The sequence below is a fragment of the Cricetulus griseus genome, chromosome 2 (genome assembly GCF_003668045.3).
Source record: "Cricetulus griseus strain 17A/GY chromosome 2, alternate assembly CriGri-PICRH-1.0, whole genome shotgun sequence".
Classification (NCBI taxonomy): domain Eukaryota; kingdom Metazoa; phylum Chordata; class Mammalia; order Rodentia; family Cricetidae; genus Cricetulus; species Cricetulus griseus.
In genome coordinates, this window is record NC_048595.1 from 287236852 (window position 1) to 287257599 (window position 20748).

The 20748-nt window shown below is 39.3% G+C and overlaps 1 protein-coding gene across 10 annotated transcripts in view; it reads left to right on the forward strand.

Annotated features, from left to right (window-relative positions):
* Window positions 1-20748, forward strand: part of Tulp4 (TUB like protein 4) — a 117402-nt gene that overhangs the window by 14791 nt on the left and 81863 nt on the right. For all 10 annotated transcript variants that reach the window (XM_035440433.1, XM_035440427.1, XM_035440434.1 and 7 more), the window contains one exon: window positions 13410-15391. In XM_035440433.1, the coding sequence (XP_035296324.1) occupies window positions 15140-15391 (252 nt within the window). In that variant the 5' untranslated portion in view covers window positions 13410-15139. The remainder of the gene's footprint in view (window positions 1-13409; window positions 15392-20748) is intronic.

Below are 20748 nucleotides of genomic sequence, written 5' to 3' on the forward strand. Positions count from 1 at the left end.
CTGTTAGAAAGCACTTTCTGCATGCTGCTGACCATGGAAGTGTTTCCTCTGCAAAATGTTGAGATATACTAGAAGATGTTTGGGCAGTCATTTGTAGAGAGATCAGGTGAATGCAGTGCATAAGATAATTTTTAGCCTGATTTATTCAGCTGTTGGTGTGGTATTGAGCATTGTCATGCAGAACATTTGTTGACCAATGGCTTCACCAACTGGGCTTCAGAATGTTGTAGTGGGATCATACTCAAAGCAGACTATCAAAGAACAGCCAGACCTTTTTTTTTTTTTTTTTTTTTTTTTCTTATTTCTTTTTGGGTGCAGGTTCAATATTGGGAAGTGTCTAAAAACTGCTTCTTGGTTTAACCACTTAGATGGTCAGTGCCAGTTGTTATATATAGTCTACTTCTGTTGTATGACAAAATCTTACTGGGAAGTGGTCTGTTGTCTTAGAGAATAAGCAAGAAGAGCAATTCAAAATGATTTGTCTGGTCAGTTCCTGAGGCACTCACTCTTGGAGCTTTTCACCTTTCTTCAAATGCTGCATGAGTTCTCTGTACTGTTGATGTGCTGAGTTGTCTCTACTGCTTTAAGACTCATTTTGAACTTCAATGAGAAAATTGTTCCAGAGCCAACAAAATGGCTCAGTGTGGGTAAAGGTACTTGTTGCTAAGCCTGATGACCTGAGTGTCATCCCTGGGACCCACATGGTGGAACAAGAGAACCAACTCCTTCATGTTGTCCTCTGGCCTCCATGTTTGCCCACCCCCATTAAAAATGTAATAAAAATGTAAAAAACAAAACAAAACAAAAACCTTAATCCTGGCATTTGGGAGGCAAAGGCAGGCAAACAGCTGCTAACAGGGAATGGAACCAGCCCAAGAGAAAGAAGTACAGTCAACAAAGCTGAATGGAGTTGAAGCTCTGAAGAGCTTTTTTAAATCAGACATGGAGATGTAGAGTTTGGAGTTTGCCCAGCTGGTTTTCAGTCTTGCTTTGGTCCAGTATCTTCTATGTTCCCTTACCTATGTTTTGGAATGTTAATGTATACCCTGTGCCATTATATGTTGCAAGTATGTGATCTGTTTTTTGATTTTGATTTTACAGGGGATTACAGTTAAAGAGATTGCATGAATCTCAGACCAGACTTTGAACAGACTTTTAAATAAGTTTGAGACTTACTGAGATAGACTGTGGGGACTTTTGAAGTTGGACTGAATGTAGTTTTGCATTATGATATGGCTACATACCTATGGGGGCCAGGGTGGTGGTTTGAAAGAAAATGGTCCCCGTAGGGAGTGACACTATTAGGAGGTGTAGCTTTGTTGGAATAGCTTTGTTGGTGTGACCTTGTTGGAGGAAGTGTGTTACTGTGGGGGCAGGCTCTGTGGTCTACTATGCTCAAGCTGCACCCAGTGTGGAAGGCAGTTCACCCCCTGATGCCTACAGATCAAGATGTAGAACTCTTAGCTCCTTCCGAAGCACCATGTCTGCCTGTGTGCTGCCATGTCCTGCCATGATAAAAATGGACTAAACCTTGGAAACTGTAAGTCACCTCAATTAAATGTTTTTTCTTTATAAGAGTTGCCATGGCTATGGATGTCTCTTCACAGCATTAGAAACCCCAGCTAAGGCAACTAGCATCAGATGACAAATGTAAAAACTGCAATTACTTTTGCACCAAATTAATGAATTTCTGGGAAAACTTATGCATGATGTAGAAAGTGGCCACTCCCATAGTAACTGTAACAGAACAATGCTCTTAGGTGAGGTCAAAGAGGTCTAATAGAAGGAGTCATTTTGCTACAGATGTAAAGTTATTTAACTTGGGAAAATACCTGACCCTTGCATTAAAAATTAAAATGAAGCCATGTGTGGTGCCTGTAATCTCAGCATTGGGGAAGTTGACACAGGACAGTCTTGAGTTCCAGCCCAGCCCAGGCCACATAGTTATTGAGGCCAGTTTTGGATATGTAATGAGATCCTGTTTCAAAACACCAGAGAGTTTCAGGGATGACTCAACAATTAAGAGCACTTGCTGCTTTTGCAGAGGACTTGTAAGTAGTTTCCAGCACCCACATTTCGGTTCATAGCCATCTGTTAATTCTAGTTCCAAGGATTCAGTCTCTTTCTTCTGGCCTCTGGGCACTGCACCATGTGGTACACATACATAAAACATACTTTAAAAAGCAAAATATTTAAAAGAAAAAATGAAAAACATACCAAGTAGAGTGTGTAAAGCTGACGTGAAAGAATTCCTTGAGCTCAAGAGTTTGAGACCAGTCTGGGAAACTTGTGGCAGAAAAAAACACCAACCAGCCAACCAACAAGTAAAACCAAAACTGCAGTAAGATGAAAAACTAAGTAAAATGCCACCACCACTGACCACAAATGGAGCAAGCTGAAGAAAGGAACAAATTCTCAACATGCTCTTTATAAGATCAAGTCGCTTGTTTATTAAAATAAGTAGAATTAATTGAACATCTATCCCAATGCTGCTTCCAATCATTGTGATGTATTATCTTCATGTTTAGACAAATTGTATGGTGCAATTGATTGGGAAATATTTTTCCAGTACCTTTTTCTTGGAGCTATCCAGCTAATTTCTTTTTTTTATTAATATGATGCTTTTACTTTGGGTTTTAGTACAAATATGCATGTACAAACTTCTTCAATTGAAAATATTTGAGACAAGTTGTTCAACTGTCCTAATAAATTTGAGCCCATTTTCGTAGCATCATTTGAGCTCAGTGAAATTGTGCCAAAGTTTAATCATCAGGGTAACTTGATGTGGGAGATGTTATTTCTTGGAAAATAAAATGTAAATAAAATATTTTCAATTTCGAGACAGAGTTTCTCTGTGTAGCTTTGGAGCCTATCATGGCACTCGATCTGGAGACCAGGCTGGCCTCGAACTCACAGAGATCCACCTGCCTCTGCCTCCCGAATGTTGGGAATAAAGGCGTTTGCCACCAACGCCCGGCTTAAATTATATTTTTTAAATGCCTAGGAAGAGCTTGCTATCAGAAGAAGCAAGGCATGTTCTAAAAATCTGCTAATTTGGGCTGGCAAGATCCCTCCTTGGGTACAAACGCTTGTTGCATAAGCCTTCTGATCCCAGTTTGATCTCCAGAATCCTTGTATAGTAGGCAGATGCAATGGTGTACATCTGTATTCCCGGCACTCCTCCTCACTCAGCTTGTGAACCAGCTACCCAGAGTATGAAGCAGCAGGAACAACAAGAGAGACCTTGTCTCAACAAGGTGAAAGAAAAGACTCAATCCACAGAAGATAATATCCTGACCTTTTGCAATACTGTGCGAGCCTATACTCTTTCCCCTCTCTGTAATAATAAAAAAATAAAATGTGCTAATTAACTCTGTGAATTTGGATTTTTCTATAGTGTATTCCTTCACATTAGGCATTACTAGTATATTGTCCTTCCTTGTCTTGTATCTCATTAGGGTCACTTATTCATTGGTTAGTCACACACTCCATTGACTTACATTTTGTTTTGTTTTTTCTTTAAGACAGGGTCTCTGCTTCTTGGTGTTCTAAAGCTTGCTAGTTTTGTAGCCCAGGCTGGCCCCACATTCACTACCTCCCATGCAGTGGGATTAAAAGTGTGAGCCACTTTTCCTGGTATCCACTGACTTCTGAGGCTATGGGAAATGGGTGTTCATCTTTTGCTCCACTGGTTACACATATAGTTACCCTGTGTGAATTTGAGAACTAAAGCCGAACGCAACGTGGAGTCAGAACTAGATTGTAACAGTTTAAGAAAGTACTCATGCAACGGAGCCAGTGACCAGGTTTACACCGGATGCCTGCTTGTCAGATCAGCCAGGTGGGAGAGGGAAAAAGAGCCACGTGTGTTCCTCTCTGATATTTAAACCCTTGCTACATCACTCTGACCACGATCCAAGTGGGCGTGGTCAGGTGCACCTGTGCCAGCCCCAAGTGGGCGTGGTCAGCATTTCCCCCTACAATTCCACTTTTAGTCTAATGAGGACTAAAGCTTAACAGTGTAAATTATCTATAATTAGCAATCATAAAGGTGAATTACAAGTACTCCCTACAATTCCCCTTTTAGTCTAGAGAGGATTTAAACTTGACAGTGTAAGTTATCTATAATTAACAATCAAAAAGGTGAATTACACGAAGTTATAATAATCTACTAATATCACATCTTATCTATGTCTGTTCCTACTAAATCTTGAAGTCATCTGAAAGAGATGTCCAAGCTTGAACACCTCCTTCCAAACCCAACCTTAAACAATAGGAAACTAGCACTAACTAGGTGTCAACAGTGGGTAAAGGGAGCATAGTATTCTCCAAGTTACTTCCTGCTGAAATGTGACGATAGCCTCGTGGGGTCCTGTGGAAAGAAAATGTTAGAGTAGTGACAGTTTTAAGTGGATTATATCCAGTCCATGTTTGGTGGGAAATGCTTGATTGAAGGTCTAGGTTGAAGTCCTTATCTTGATTGAAGTTCTTGTGTTGATTGGAGTCAGTACCTGAAGTTCTGGCTGGAGTGTCAGTTGAAACGAAGTTGGATCCAGTGGACTTGATGAGCTGTGGCTTATTTTCTTTCCAGAGAGTTCAAGGATTGCTGCCAGGCAGTTCCTCATTGGCTGTGTGGAACTCAAACATAAATGTTAGCAGAGAAATTTTTACTTTGATGTGTATGCTTACCAGGAAAGGCAACAATGGGAAAATAACAATTATGAGACAATGTATACTTTGAGAGAAAGAGCCAAGAAAAGACAAATGACAGTCCCCAACTTTCTCTTATTCTATATTACATCATCAATTGGCTTCTTGGTATAGTACAGAAACTCTGAATTTCATTTTAACAACATGCTTGGATTTAGAGGAGGAAAGCCAAATTCAACTCTAAAGCCAGCATTGGTTTAATTGAATAGGGACTAGAAAGTAAAGAGAAATAAATGTAGATGTATTTTCAGAGTTTTGTTTGATGGTTATACTTACCTTCTTTTCTTTAAGTATCTACCTATGCAGTGCCTTTTGCCTTCTGGAGATGAGTTTTCCTGTGAAAATAAAAACAAAACACTTTGCTTTGTGAGGTTTCTATACAGTTTATGGGATATACCTTGGTAGATTACCTATCATTTCTCATTAAGAGGATTTTCTTTTTCAACTCGAATCTTGATTAACTTTGATGGTATCCAAAGGTTTTCATCTCCTGTGGAAACAAAGGCAAAACCTCTTCCCCAACATAACACGTGTCCTGGTTAAAGTGGTCAATACATCTTTGAAGTAAGTATACCAGCTGATTCAGTTTAGCAGTTTCTTCCGTAGTCCAGTGTCTTTCTGCAGCTGTTTGTCCTTTCTCATTAACATTAAGAAAGTTTAGTGTTAATAAAGCATTATGCAACCTATGTTTGGGGTTTTTTGCTCCCCTAGCCTGTCTATGGAGCATTTCTTTCAGTGTTCTATTAGATCTCCCTACCACTGCTTGTCCTGTAGGATTGTGTGATATACCGGTTACATGCTTTATATTATAATATTTGAAAAACTTCCAATTTAGTGGAGACATGCTGAAGCATTGTCAGTTTTTATTTGTGCAGGTATACCCATAACGGCCATCACATCTAACAGGTGTGTTATAACAGAATCGGCCTTTTTAGAGCTAAGAGCAGTAGCCCATTGAAACCCTGAAAATGTGTCTGTAGTATGATGCACATTATCTTAAATTTCCAAATTCTGCAAAGTGAAAGACATCCATCTGCCAAACCTCATTTCTCTGAATGCCCTTAGGATTACAGCCTGCTGGCAATGGGGCTTGATTATAAAAGGAATAAGTAGTACAGTGTCTCACTATCTCCGTGGCTTGTTGCCAAGTGATGGAGAAGTCATTTTTCAAATCTTTGCTGTTTATATGGTTTTTCTTATGAAATTCTGAGGCTTCTAGCACGCTTCCTATTAATAAATAATCAATCTCATCTTTGCCTTGTGCTAGTGGGCCTGGCAGACCTGTATGGGATCTGATATGTGTTATATATATGGGATGAGTGGTCAGAAGCACCTGTGCCAGCCCCAAGTGGGCGTGGTCGGCATTTCCCCCTACTGAGAACTCTGTCAGTTGGATTCAAAAGTTAGTTTGAACATTTTGTGTGCATTCTGAATCCATATACAGTAATAGAGGGAAATGAAGTCTCATTTAATAATTATAAGATTGTCTTTTTTTTTTTTCTTCTTCTGCCCTGAGATCAAATTTAGGGTCTCACCCATGCTAGGCAAATGCTGTACCAGTGGACTACATCTTCAGCTCTAGTAATTATATCTTTGAATCATTCATGACTAAATATCAAAACAGTATGTAAGTGATGAGGCATATGCTTCAACACTAGTTGTCTGTCACTAGCTGAGAGTTCCTGTAGTTCAACTCAGTTCTAACTGTCTCCACATGGACTTCATGTCAGACCCTCAGATTTTAGTTGTCTCATGGCATATGCTGGCTGCAAGGCTTGGAGAGCAGCCTGTCCCTCTAACTGATCATCGGCTGTAGGCTTGGGTCTCCTTGCTACTTTTCCAGGTAGGATAAGTTGAACTCACTGAAAAAAGCCGCTTAGCATCTCCCAGTTAAGATGAGGTGTGCAACTGGAAGGCCACTCTGACATGCTCCTTGCCTCACAGAACTATCCTGCCTTCAGATGACTTGGGGATATTTGTTATTGCTTTAAAGGATTCAGAAACCTCTCATGTTCCACAGTAGTGTTGAAAGAATCCCACTGTTGGGAGCCCTACTGATAGGTTATGGGAGCCCTGTATTTCATGTGACCCTCTCTTCTGATGGCCTTGCGCATACTTTCAGGAATGACTCTTGGAATGCTCTTAAGTAGAATGCCCTAAAATATACCTCTATCATTACAGTGTGGAGCTGGAGGAAATCCAGGAAGTGAGGAGACTTCATGTTGTCAATGTGACCAGTTAGTAATGTAAAACAGAAGGGAATAAGAGGGGTTAAATTTCATATGTTGACTTGTGACACACAGACTAAATACTGTTCATTTGGTACATTGTAGTTTATAAGGCATTGTTCAGATCATCTTTACAAATGTCACCTTTGGTCTTTGTAGTATTTAAATTTTTTTTCTTTAATCTTTTTGGTTTTTTGAGACAGGGTCTCTGTGTGTAGCTCTGGCTGTCCAGGAACTCAATTTGTAGATCAGGCTGGTCTTGAACTCAGAGATCTGCCTGCCTCTGCCTCCTGAGTGCTGAGATTAAAGGCATGAGCCACAACAAAGTGGCAGACAAAATATGTTTTAATTTTGCCTATACCTGATTGTAAGTTTGTACATCCCTTGAGTGCAGGAACCTGTGGAGGTCAGAAGAGACATTGCATCCCCTGAATTAGAGTTACATATTGTCAGTCACCATTTGGTGCTATGAACCAAACTTGGGTTTTCTGAAATAACAACTATACTTAACTGCTGAGCCATCTGTCTAGCCTTCTGGCCTTTGTAGTATTCTTGATCCAAGGCAGAGCAAATAGTCTTTCACAGTCGTGTGCACAATACCAGGGCTCCAATAGGTTGGCCAGAACTATCTTTAGGGTCTTAGCCCATCTCATTTTCTTGTCTCTCCTTTTAAGAACTTTTTTTTACATGTCTTTTTTTCCTTTTCATTGAAAACAATTTTTTCATACAGTATATTCTGATCATGTCCCCCCACCACCATTATAACTTGATGGACTTACTTAGTGTTCACATTTTTCTCACAGAAGAGTTGAGCTCAGTTAAAAGGGATGTGAGCTGGGTAAGCCGGTACATGCCTATAATCTCAGCACTTGAGAAACTAAGGCAAGAGGGGTATGAGTTTGAGGCCAGCCTGAGCTACTTAGTGAGTTTGGTGCAGCCTGGGCTGTGCCGTGAGACCCTGTCTCAAACCATAGCAACAAAAAACTCAAAAAGCAAAACAAAGAAGTAGAAAGAAATTTTGTTGATAGCATGCTTTGGCTCAACTGAGTCCTAACATTTTCTTCCTAAACTGAAAATCAGAGCAAAATTGTCTATGTGCCCAAAATTAGATCTTACTTGCATGCCTAGAGCTCCCCTTTAGTTCCTAGTTCATTGCAAAGTCTTTACATATTGTAATTGTATGAAGCTTTAACATTTTACATCAAAGGAAGACTGGAGATGGCTAGGTTTGTGGTTACAGACTCTTGAGCTTTGCTATTGTGGTACTGTCTCCTTTTGCTGTTTTTGTTTTATGAGTTTGAGCATGAAAAATAGCAAAACTTTATAGTACATTTATATTATTTTTTTTTCTTTGGTGGTGCTGGGGCAGGAACACAGTGGCTCCAACTGGCTGAGTACACACTGTTACTGAGCTGCATATGCTCAGCCCACAGCATGCTTATAAGATGGGGTAAGATCACTGCAGTCCTCGCTAGCATACTTAAGTATAGCATTCTCTTGAATGCTTTCTTCATGTGCCTTTTTCCTAATTACAATTAAGATCATAAATAGTTCTGTGTTTTAAAATTTAAAACGATATAATGAAAGCTTTTTGTTTTTATATTTCTGTTGCTGGTTTGCCTGTCCCCCACCCTTCTCTCTCTGTCCATATATTCTAGACAGGCTCAAACTCATGATCCTGTTGTCTCAACCTCCTGAGTTTTGGGATTACAGGTATTTGTCACTAAGCCTGGCATTTTATATAGTTTTCATAATTATTTTTTGGGAAAAATTTACTGTGGTAAAGAATACATACAATATTTTAACTGTTGTAAGTATAATTCAGTGGTAATATCTATCTATTACTAGGCAGATGCCATAGCATGCAACACAGTACTTTTTCTAAAATTGGAACTGTGCACTGTTAGCCTCCTCCAGACTCAGTCTGGGTGCCCCCTGTTTGTGTTTTTCTGTATGTATTTGTCATGTTGAGATTGACTTAAAATTTAGCATAGTGTTCTTGGAATTCATGTTGTACCATGTGCCTGAATTTTCTACCTTGTTAAGGTTGGGAGATAACTATATTTATGTATGTATTATATTTTGTTGACCCATTCAACCATTATCAGGCACTCCTCAATTAGAGTTTTTGAAGACAGATAATTGTCCATCATGTAGATACATCATAATATATTTCGACAGTGTGGTTGCCTTTATCTAAGTTGGTTTGTCAACATGTCACACCCAGTTGGAAAAACAGAGTACCTCTCATCCACATAGAGTGATCAAAGCTAGGCTCCAATTCCCTTTGAGACAGTTACTATATAAGTGGGAGGGTAGATCCAGAATGCCCACAGTTGGATTTCTGGTCCTCTGCCCATCTCTAGTAGTGGCCATCTGTGAGTCTTGGAGATCACTGAGGGATTTCACTGCTTTTTGAAGACAGTCTGGATTCATTCCTAGTCAGCTCATTACATAGGACTCAAGTTAACTGCAGTGCTGCTCCCCTTTCCTCTTGTCCACTGCCTGTCAGTGGGGTACAAGAAAAGCTTGGTAGAGTCAGTCTGGTTCTCTGTGGGTCTGTGTCATCCTTTTGCCAGCTCCTATGTGAAGAAGTAGAAGTTGGTTGAGGTAATATACTTGCTTGACTGAATCAAGGCTCTTTGGTACTTTTCTGTCAGTCTGATCTCATGTACTTCCATTTGTCTCTTAGTAATTTAGAAGTCATCATTGGTCTCTCTGTTTTCTGCATTTCTTCTTTTATCTCTGATCATTTTAGTGGGAATTTGGGAAACACATGGACTAACTTGTCATCTTGAATTTTTCTTGTTTTACTATCTTCCTTTTTTCCACTGCTATAACAAAATGCCCTAGACTGAGTAATTTGTGAACAATAGAAATGTATTGCTCTCAGTCCTGCAGTTGAGTTCAAGGTCAAAGATATCAGTACATTTGGTATCTAGGGAGGGCTACACGCACCTTGGAGTAATCTTACCTTATGAAAGGGACAGGGACACTCACTGGAGCCTTTTGTATAAAGGGTACCAATCTGCTGTGAGGATGCAGTTTTTATGGTGGAATCACTTCCTGAGGTCCCCAGCTCTTAAGTTTTTCTTAGGTTTATTTATTTTAATTTTTGTGTATTAGTGTTTTGCCTGCGTGTGTATCTGCATACCACATGTGTGCCTGGTACCCTCAGAAGTTGGAAGAGAGCATTGAATCCCTTGGAACTGGAGTTACAGATGTTGGTGAGCTGTCACATGACTGCTGGGAATTGAACCCAGATCCTCTGAAAGAATAAGTGCTCTTAACTGTTGCATAATATTTGCAGCCCAAGATCCCAAACTTGATAGCATATCACCCTGAGTATTAGGAGCTAACATAACAAGTTGGGGGCATACCAAAATTTACTTAGATCATAGCAGTTGTGTTTTCCCATTTTATTTAACTCTCTTAATCTGTTTTCATTAAATTTATTATCTATTAATTATATGTATAGATAAAGGTGATTTTGGGTACTTTTCTCTTTTATATGACTTCCTCCCCTGCCTCGAGATAGTATACCAACTGGAATTTGGGCAATGTTGAATAGCACATTTTGTGGACATCTTTGGTTGATTCTTTGTTTTAGTTTTAATAATACTGGTTTTAATCACATTCTGCATTTTGCCAAATTATTTTCTGGAAAAATAAAGCAGAATTGGAAAATGGTTGTCACCCACATCCACACTGTGCTGACTGACCATGAGTGCTGAGAAAGTTACTTCTCATCTGTGGCTTTATCATTCTAAAAGGAAATTTCACTCTGGTTGTTTGTGTTTTCAAATGTTGCTATGTACTTTATTAAAAATTTAGGGGATTGCAACTATCTATACAGAGTGGATTTATCAGTAAATATTGCTTGCATTCTTAAACTGATCAGATCTAATCCCCTATTTTAGCTAAATTGACTTTCATTTAATAACATGAACAAAAGATAGCACAAAACATGATGTTATAATAATGTAGATGATAATAAATTACCCTACTCCCCAAATTTCTACTCTTGAGATTTCATTGTTTTCTCCCTTTAAATCATTTGCTTTTTCCTGTAGATATTTGGAGCCTGAGAATAGCTAAATTTGGTTTTGATTCATTTTTTGTTCTCATCAAATAATCACAAGGCTTTTCCTGTTTTACAGCAACATGGGAGTGGAGTGGAAATGACTCTTGTTAATCTTGGCAGTGTGGTTTGGTGGAAAAGGATGGTATTGGCGTAAGATGTTGAGTTTTATTTCTGTCACTCTTAGACTAGTGAGGTTTGAAAAACCTCATTTAAAATCTTGATTTAAGAATTTGTAAAGTGGTTGTATTAGCTCTCTGGGAGGTTGTGAATGTGAAGGTGAGCAATGGGCCCTTGGCAATGGAAAAATTCTTAGTTCTTGCTCAGCCTTTCTCCTTTCTTCAGTAGTTCACTCTCATAGCATGGCCATCCAATAAGAAGTGTTATGTTTTAGTTTTTAGTTGTAATTGAAGATAATCCCCCTCTATGAATTATTCTTTATTTCTACTTTAAAATAGAATCAGAGTGAATTGTTTTTGAATATCCTTTTACTTTATTCCAGATTTTACAAATGGTAAGATATTAATAAAATAACGATAGCATTGCCCAACATTTATTGAATATTATATGGCAGCCAGGCAATTATTTGCAATGCCTTCATATATTTCTTTTAATTTTCCTATATTCTCATACCTTAAGGAATGGAGTCATAGAAGGATCCAGTTGGGGAACATGAGAACTGCCCAGTGAGTTTGTCTGTAGAATTGCAAAGGTTGACTACCTCCCATCTGAAAGTAGCATTTCTGACCCAGGATTTTCCAGACTAGGGATCTCAACTAATAAAGCCTTTTGTTATTTGAAAGTCTGAAAAACACTGCACTCAAATCTGAAACCCCCTGATCTTACCTAGTTTGGACAAGGCTGCTCACCTGCTTAGTCACTGTCTGCTCTGATGCTGTTTGTCTGTTATCATGGCCTCTCCAGGATTGCCTATTTGGAGGCCTTTTCTTATTTCCTTTGCTCTGTAAGCCCATTCTATTGCTTATAGATCTAGATGTAGAAAAAACATTATAATGATCTTTATAGAGAAGGTAATTATTATGAAATTATGGTAGGGTCAAGCATAAAGCATTGTTTCTATTAAATATGTTGAGTCTAATCTGTAGCATTGAGTTTTTCCTAGCTGAGGCAATGTAATTTGATTTTTTATTTCTTTCCTTGACATTCTCTCTAATCTGAACCACCATTTTTTTTTTTTTTTTAATGTGTGTGTACCATAAGTGTGCCTATGCGAGTGTCCTTTGGTTTAAATTGCATACTTTTGTGAGCTGACTGGTGGGCACTGGGAATTGAACCTAGGTCCTCTGCAAGAGCAGACAGTTCTCTTAACCACTGTCTCTCCAGCCCTACCTTTAGTCTTAACAGTAGTTTAACTTGTTCTCACTAGTTAGGGGTTTCTTGTCTCTGGAGTTCTGTCACTAAATTTTCCTTGGCTCAGGTCTTTTAATTTTTTGTCTTTGTTTTGCTGTTACAACATCTATAGGTCCTGCTGCATTGGCTTCATTGCAGGATATAGTTGCATCAAGAGTCTCTCAACTTTGCCTGGGTACTTGTTGACTGTTTGCAGCATTGATCTCTTGGTATAGAAGTTTGTGTTGCCTGCCTTCTCCCACTGTGCTGGTGCTTCTTGGCTCAGGGCCTAGACTTCATTGACCTTCGCATTTCCAGTGCCGGCTCAGCTTAGGGTTATGTTGGCTGCTAAGGAGACATTTCCTCCTGAGAGTGTACTGTGGTTACTCTTACTCTTCACTCTGGACTGTCAACTTTTGTTAGATTCCTTAGCTGCATCTTCCACCTTTACCTGATATGGGATGTTAGAGTTTACCACTAGATACATACCACCGCTCTAGAGGTGGTGGGGCCTGGGAGAATGGAGCCAATCAATGAGGCAGACTAAAGTCTCCTGCAATAGTCAGCTTTATTCAAAGCCTCAGATAGTTTGTACTCTGAGCATTAGGAAAGGTTACAGAGTAAAGTACTGATGAGTTTAAGCTGTATACAATCACAAGGTCAAGCTACACATGGCAAAACCATGTTTTTCCATAGAGGCATATAAAATATAGTTTAAATATTTAATTGAATAACAACAGCAAGCAATAATGAGTAATCTGAGGTAGACTTACCCCTATCTCCTACACCTGGGAGGAGCATAAAAACACATTCCTAGAACAATTTCATGTTTTGAAGACACTGTGGTCACAACATTCTTGTCTTGTTTTCTGGGAGTGCTCATATGCATTTACTACTTGGATTTTACCAGTCACTACAATCAGTGGCTTCATCAGATAGTTGTAAGAACTATTCTTTAGTTTCAGCTACAGCACTTGCTTGTTAGAACTTTTATTTTAAAATATATACCTATATCCTATTTTTTTGTCATTGTTTTGCAGATTTGTAAGAGCCCAAGACCTTCAAGTCATTAATAATCTGACGGTTCCTGAATTAACTGGGAAAACAAACAGATCAAGTGCCAGTTGAAGACTGTATCCATACATGTAAACCTTGTCTACACACACACCTTCATAAGAAGACAGGCTCATTCTGCACACAGAATTTCGCAGCTGATGAAAATTAAGCATCAGATGAAACAACTTGATACTGCTGGGGTCTGGAGTCGGTGGAGCGCAGTCCATCACTAATGACAAATTTTCCTTATGGTGTTCATGGGCAGAGCAAGTTTGCAGAAGAAAAAATTGCACGTATTAAGCCTCAAGATTACCTCTCCAGTATAAAGAAGCAACAGAGTTTAAAACTCTGCACTAAAACTCAGTAACTTTACTTTGGTTGTGGCTTTCGTGAGGGGAGAGATCTGAAAAGGAACAGATAGATTCCTTTGTGTCTTTAGCTAACTATTTGAAAAAAAATTTATTTATTGTTTAGCTTTTTGAAAATATAAGGTATTTTAAAATTCTAATTGGAACTGCCAATTACAAAATAAATATCAAGGAAAAACCTTCTTGAACTAAGGTGTGTGAACAGGCTTGTACTCAAAGGTGTCTTTTCAGCTCAGCAAAGCGTAGAGCTGCTCTAGAGAGATGGTACAGCTTGGAGAATGCTGATACACACCTGGAGGGATGGTTTAAAGACTTGGATTTGAGAGGAAGATTATTTAATGGGCTTAATTCTAAGATTGCTTTCTTTTCCACCAAGATAGAAGAATACGTGATCTTTAGGAGCAAAAAAAGCAGAGAAACGAGTTTAAGGAGAAGCAAATACCTGCAGCCTCTTTTTCAGGGAGAATCAGGAGTAAGGAAAGCACTTGGTCCAGGTTGAATGCAGCTCTAACCTCTACTCCACCAAGGGAAGGGGCTTTGCTCCAGTCCCTATGGCACTGAGGGGTGCTCCAGCCAATGGAGGAGTCCTTCTAGGGAGCCACGTATTCCTGGGGACACAGGGCCAGCCTTTGAGACAGGAAACTTCTGATTGTGAACAGTGGGGAAAAGTGTTTTTCTTCCTGATATTTGGGCTGCCGTTTGCACACGAGCTCCAGCCTGATTTTGCTCGTTAGTGTGCCTTTTCCCTTATGCAAACTTTTTCAGCTGTCCAACAGAAATTTGTCTAGTTCAGAAATTGTGCCAGAGGGTGGCTTCAGAAAGAAGGTGATCTTGTATGTTCATTGTCTGCATTTGAACTTTTGAGTAGAAAATTCTAGTTAGAGGGATTCTTAAACACCTTAAGTTACTTGAAATCTATGTGTCTGCAACCCTTTATCTCTGGAATCACATTACACAAAACTGGAATCTCAGGCTGAGAATAACCAAACTGAGTGAAGACAAAGCGAACTGCTTCTCCATCACCACTTACTAAAAGAGCTCTTTCTCCAAAGGATTGGCATGTTTTCCCCCTAAGAACATAAAAATGAAAACAGACTCCATGTGTTTTTAGGCATTACCTTTCTTAGCAGACTGATGTTATCTTTTACAGAGGAATTTTTTCACTATGTATTTGGTGGATCTTTGTAAAATATTGACCTAATTTGACTGTAAATCAGTTGTAACTAAAGGAGAAAAAAAAAACAAAAAACAAAAAAACAAACCGAGTCCAGCTACAAAAATAAGCCAATGAAAACTTGGTTTGAAGTTTTCAGTTCTTTTTAAGTGAAATAATTCATTGACAAAGTATGTATGCAGCAGTGGAGCATGGGCCTGTGCTTTGCAGTGACTCCAACATCCTCTGTCTGTCCTGGAAAGGGCGTGTCCCCAAGAGCGAAAAGGAGAAGCCTGTGTGCAGAAGGCGCTACTATGAAGAGGGATGGTTGGCCACAGGCAATGGGCGAGGTGTGGTGGGGGTGACTTTCACCTCTAGTCACTGTCGAAGAGATAGAAGTACTCCACAGAGGATAAACTTCAACCTTCGAGGTCACAACAGTGAGGTGAGCTGTGATTTTGTTTCCATTTTTCTGTGGTTTATGTCTAGTGGTCTTTTTGAGCCTCCTCCCTGGCCCCAAAGTATATTTCAGTTTCTTAGACTTGGTGGTAGTGAGACTTGATACTGTGAATTTCATCTCCTGTATGCCACCAAGAAAGATACTTTTAGGTGGGCATTGTTCATGGTGTCCTGTCCTTCAATAAGTAAGTCATGTGTCCCCGTCCTTTCCTGCTCTCCTTTCCCTCCTGAGAAAAGCACAGCTATTTGGGGGATACCCACTGTGAGGTATCTGATTAGGGTAGAAGAATCACACCAGATGATCCTAAGCAGCTTTTTAGGTTCCTTGTTTCCATGACAGAGAAGGACATATTCTATCCTAAGGCTCAGTGTGAAAGTCACAGTGGTGCTACCTCCACCTCCTAGCCAATTACTGTGTTTCTGTGGTGATGGCTTAACACCTAGCCTGTGTTTCTTGTAGTTGGAGGTGAAAGAACTCCTTAATTTGACAAGACCCATTGTTTTCACATCATATAGGCTCTGTTGTACTGATGTTTATGTGTTCTATATTTATACATAGATTCTTCTGGCCTTCTAAAACCCAAAAGTGGCATTATATGTAAAGTTTATTCTACTATTTGTTGAGGAATGCTTAAGTGCTAACGACTGTATTTAAAAGAAGGCCATGATTGATAGTTTCTTGCTAAGTTTATTTGTATAACACCATAGTAATATACTTCATTGTTCATTAGCTTATTTGAGTGTTTCTTAGGAGGAATTTGTGACGATTTTGGGTATCTTAAAATGTCATTGGATGGTTATGCAAAAGCAAGAATATCTTTGAGATATGTGTCAATCGTTCAGACTGCTGTAACTAAATACCAAAGATTTGGTAGTTTATGATCAATGCAGATTCACTCCCCGCAGTTCTGGAGGTTGGTCTGAAATCTGGCTTGTCAACTTAGAGGGTTTTGTGGAGATGATGGGGGTACACTGACAATTATTTTTTGTTGGGAACAGGTTGAGAGATCCTCTGGGATCTCTTATGAGAACACCAATCCTGTTCAGAAGGGCTCTGCTCTCATGATTTAACTCTCTTTATAAAGGTCTTCCCTTTAGGTTATATTTCAACGTAGGGGTTTAGAGAGGAGCTCAGCATTCATACTGTAGCAATATAATGTATAGTCTCACATGGAAACTTCCACTGAATTAATTGTGGAGTATTCCAGTACCTGTTGTGGGGACCTGCTGCTGTTCCTTCTCTGACTTTACATTCATCTTAGACCATTCTTGCTGCTATAATAAAATATCTTATACTAGGCAGTTTATAAACAACATAGATTTATTGTTCATAGTTATGAAAACTGAAGTCCCAGATCAAGGCTGCAGTGGGTTCACTACCCATTCTCTGAGCTTTCTCTTTGTTCCATAGATGTTCTTGGTGTAGTGTCCATCAGGTCTGTTATAGAGGTGCTACTGTGTGTCAGTAAGGCACACTCTCACTGAAGGGTCAACCGTGTTTCTCATTATATAGTGTCAGACTTCTTTTACTCAGTGTCAAATTTAAGATTTACCACTGCTGTGTACATTGATAGATTGTCCTTTAACTGGTATTAGTTTCCCATTGACATAAGATACACCATTTGTCCAATCTATCAATGAGCATTTGGATTTCTTCCAGTTTTTGGCTGTTATAATCATAACTGCTGTGACCTTTCATGCACTGTGCACTTAGAAAGTACAATTTCTGAGTCATAGTGTTGGTATGTATTTAAGAGCAGAAATTGCCAAATAGTTTTCCAAAGTGGTTATACCATTTTACACTCTACCACTGAAATTTGAAATTTTCAGTTGTAAAGCCAGGTTGAGAGTCTGCTTCTCAGTGTGAGTTTAATTTACTAATATCTTTCTGATAAGTTTGAACTTTTCTTACTAAAAGTAAGTATATTTATATATGTGCATATACGTAATATTTTATTAGTTTTTGGGGAATTTTATACTTTAAGGAATTATATTTTACAGATACTTTCAAACTTATTGCAGTAGGTATATAAAACACATGTCTTACATATACATAACTTGGGGCCTGCCTTAAAGATATGTAATAAATCAGCATGAATATGTTTGCTAAAAGCAGCATATATTTCAAAATATTTTGAAATCCTCATACAGTGTAGCCTCTGCTCAGGATCTCTCAGTCTGGGTAGCACTGTATGCTCATGCAGGTTGTTGGGATTGTAGGACAGACTTTTGGGCCTAACAGGCCATTCATTCAGTGAACTTGTTGTGTTAGCCTCGCCTTTCTGTGCAATCTTTCTGACTCTGTCTCTGGAGAAGGGCCCTTTGAATTGGCTACACCACCTCTATTCTTGAAAGAGGACTACAGGTTATACATATGGAAGTGGAAGTGAGAGCTCTGTGTACTACACAGGGGCCTGTAATTTGTAGACAGTGACCTGCTTCATTGTTGAAACTATTTTGAGTTATTTTTCCCTCGATGTACATTTTTATTCTTCATCTACTTCTATTTTTTTCACATTGAAATTTGTTCCATTTATGACTGCCTGACGAGTGGAGTGACCAACTGTGCTTGTTTCCAAAGATGTGGTACTGTTCATGATAAATCCAGGGAAGTCCCAAGCACCATAGATAGTCATCCCACTTTCCAGTACCAACCTTGACATTAGAAGTTTCCAATCTAGTAACTGTTTCTGTGGTTCCCAGAAGAGTCCCAACAGATACCATCCAAGCTCATAGACCCTAGACATTTTGTCTAAGTTCATGCAGTATGTATGGAGGAGAGCTAGAATTTAGTTCAGAGCCCTCTGAGGCTCTTCAGCTTATTTCTGTTTTCTCAAAACTTGTGTTAAATGAAAATCCATAGGAAATGGGAATTTTTGTTAATAGAATGCCTGGTATGAGTGAGGCTCCTCATTATCTTCCCATCACTTCAGCTTCGGACTTGAACGTTTAATTATGAGTGCTTCTAGAAGCCAGACATATATGCTCCACTTCCACTGTAGTATGGCTTCATGGTACATCCTATGAGATGCTTTCTCTGACATGCCCCCGTCTGCACATTGAACAGACTCCTGTGGTTGCACTGACAGGACTTTGCTGAAGTTGTCTGCTCGGTGGGTTTGGCAAACTTAGTAGAAAATGCTGTGTAGTTTCTCACACTATTCTTCAACTATCCGGTTCGTGTGGCTTCTTTCCCATCACTCTAATGAGGCATTGTCCTTCCCTGTGACCTTATGGTGCTGAACCCACAGGTTTCCGTTCTGCACTTGATGTACCTATGGCATAGTAGAGTTCTCTCTTTCCAGAATACCAGGCTCTCCTATTACTCTTTTGCCTTGACTTTATACTTTTATTTAGCTCTGTCTTAAAGTGTTAAAGGGGGTACAGCTTTTTAAAGTTTATGTCTTTGCCTTTAATCCCACCTATCTTGATGACACCTACATTTCTGTCTCCTTTGTTTTCTCTCTCTGGTTCCAGATTGCATTGTCCAGTTTGATATATGATATTTAAGATTGTACCTCAGTAGTCTCAAGTCATAGTCACTCCTTTCCCAAGGCCCCTCCCATCAAACCAGGACCCTTGGTGATCTCTGAGTCAGTAGGCGAAGAGCCAGCAGTCAAGCTTTTCTCATCTCCCTAGGATTCTGGTCCCCAAATCCAGTTGTTAAGAGCAAAATTTCCTTGTGTATCTGGGTTCCAAATTGTATCATAAGCACTATTTTCCCCATCTTTCTTCACCACCACACCTAGTACAAGCCTCTCCACAGCTCTTCTCCTTAAACGTTATCACTTAGCTTTTCTGGAGATTGTACTTAACAATATATATTTAGTTTCCCCAAGAGTTATTAAAATATTATAAAATTATTTGTAAAGTACTCCCCTCTTTTAAAACCACTGCATGGTATGCATCACAATTGAAGAAGTGTGCGGTAGCTGTTGTACTGAGTTCATTACTAGAAAAAGCAGGAATGGCTGGGTTATGAGAAGGATCTTTTAAATTCAGTTTTATGACTCTGTCATGCTCTGTGGTAAAGACTCAGAGCCAGACAGTGTCCACACCTCAGGGCACAAGGATGACGAGCTTTCTTAAATCCATAAGAGCTGAAAACACTTTTTTTTTTTTAATTGTTAGGCTAACATGCAAAGTAATGGGTTTTACTATGGCAATTATTATTATTTATTTATTTAGAAACATTTTGCAAAATTTAACATTTAGTAATATATAAACTAATTCAACTGAGAAAATTCATTCTATGTTAAAGCTAGCAAAGCCCACAAAGCTTTTATTTCTCATAGATTCTTCATAGATTGTCTGTCTGTAGTTAGCAAGTAGCATAGTACAGTGAGAGTGATCGGTGGTTCTATCTACTGGCTGTTCTCTTGATTCAGAGAGCAATTGCACTTACTGTGTAACTGATGAACCGTATATCCGTGGGACCCACAGTGGAAGGAAAACACTGACTCCCAAAAGCTGTCTTCTGACAGACATTGGCAGTGCTCCTCCATGCACACGTATGATAATACATTCTAAAACATTGCCACAGTTAACTTCACTGCCCCCTTTAATAAGGCCATGCTTGAAGAAGTGTGTGGTAGCTGTTGTACTGAGCTGATCACTACTGAGTGCTATAGGATGTCAGGGGATGAGATGCTATGGACACACGTCATCAGAGAAGCTTTCTGGGCAAGTCAGAGAATGAGCCATCCCCAGGCTCATTTTGATTGCTTAACCGTTTGAAGGTCCATGCTGAGCTGGATCCTGCTGAGCTTTGCTGTACAGTGATGAAACAAGAACTGTTCCAGCCTCGATGACTTGGACATCTCAATGGCTACCATTCAGGTGGCTATTGTGTTGCTGTTACTGATGGCACTTGTCTGTCATATATGCTCCATGATTCGTCATGTGCTGTATGTTCATTATTTTTAGGGGAAGGCAAGGCTAGGGGTCAAGTGGGGCCAGACACAGTCATGATGAAAAGCAGCAGTAGCAGCTATATTTGGGAGGGAAGAAGGCAGCAAGCACTTTTGTATACCCCAAACACCATTAAAAGATCATCATTTTCAGAGAAAAAAATGTTAAGAAATCAGATGTGAATACGGAAATGAGTATTCTGTTTAGTGTTTTTAACTTCACTGTGATTCCAGCCATTATGTGGTTCACTTGTTATAATTTTGTTCCTGGAGTGCTCCACCTGGGAATCATTTGTGCTACTGAATCTCTGTTAGAGTTGCTCAGTGGCTTGTTGCCCATCTGATTTCCAGAATTCCCTTCTGTGATCATCATCTTGGGTATTCCCTTTGCTTCTTACTCCTTTTGGAGTGCCTTTTACTTTCCAATATTTTT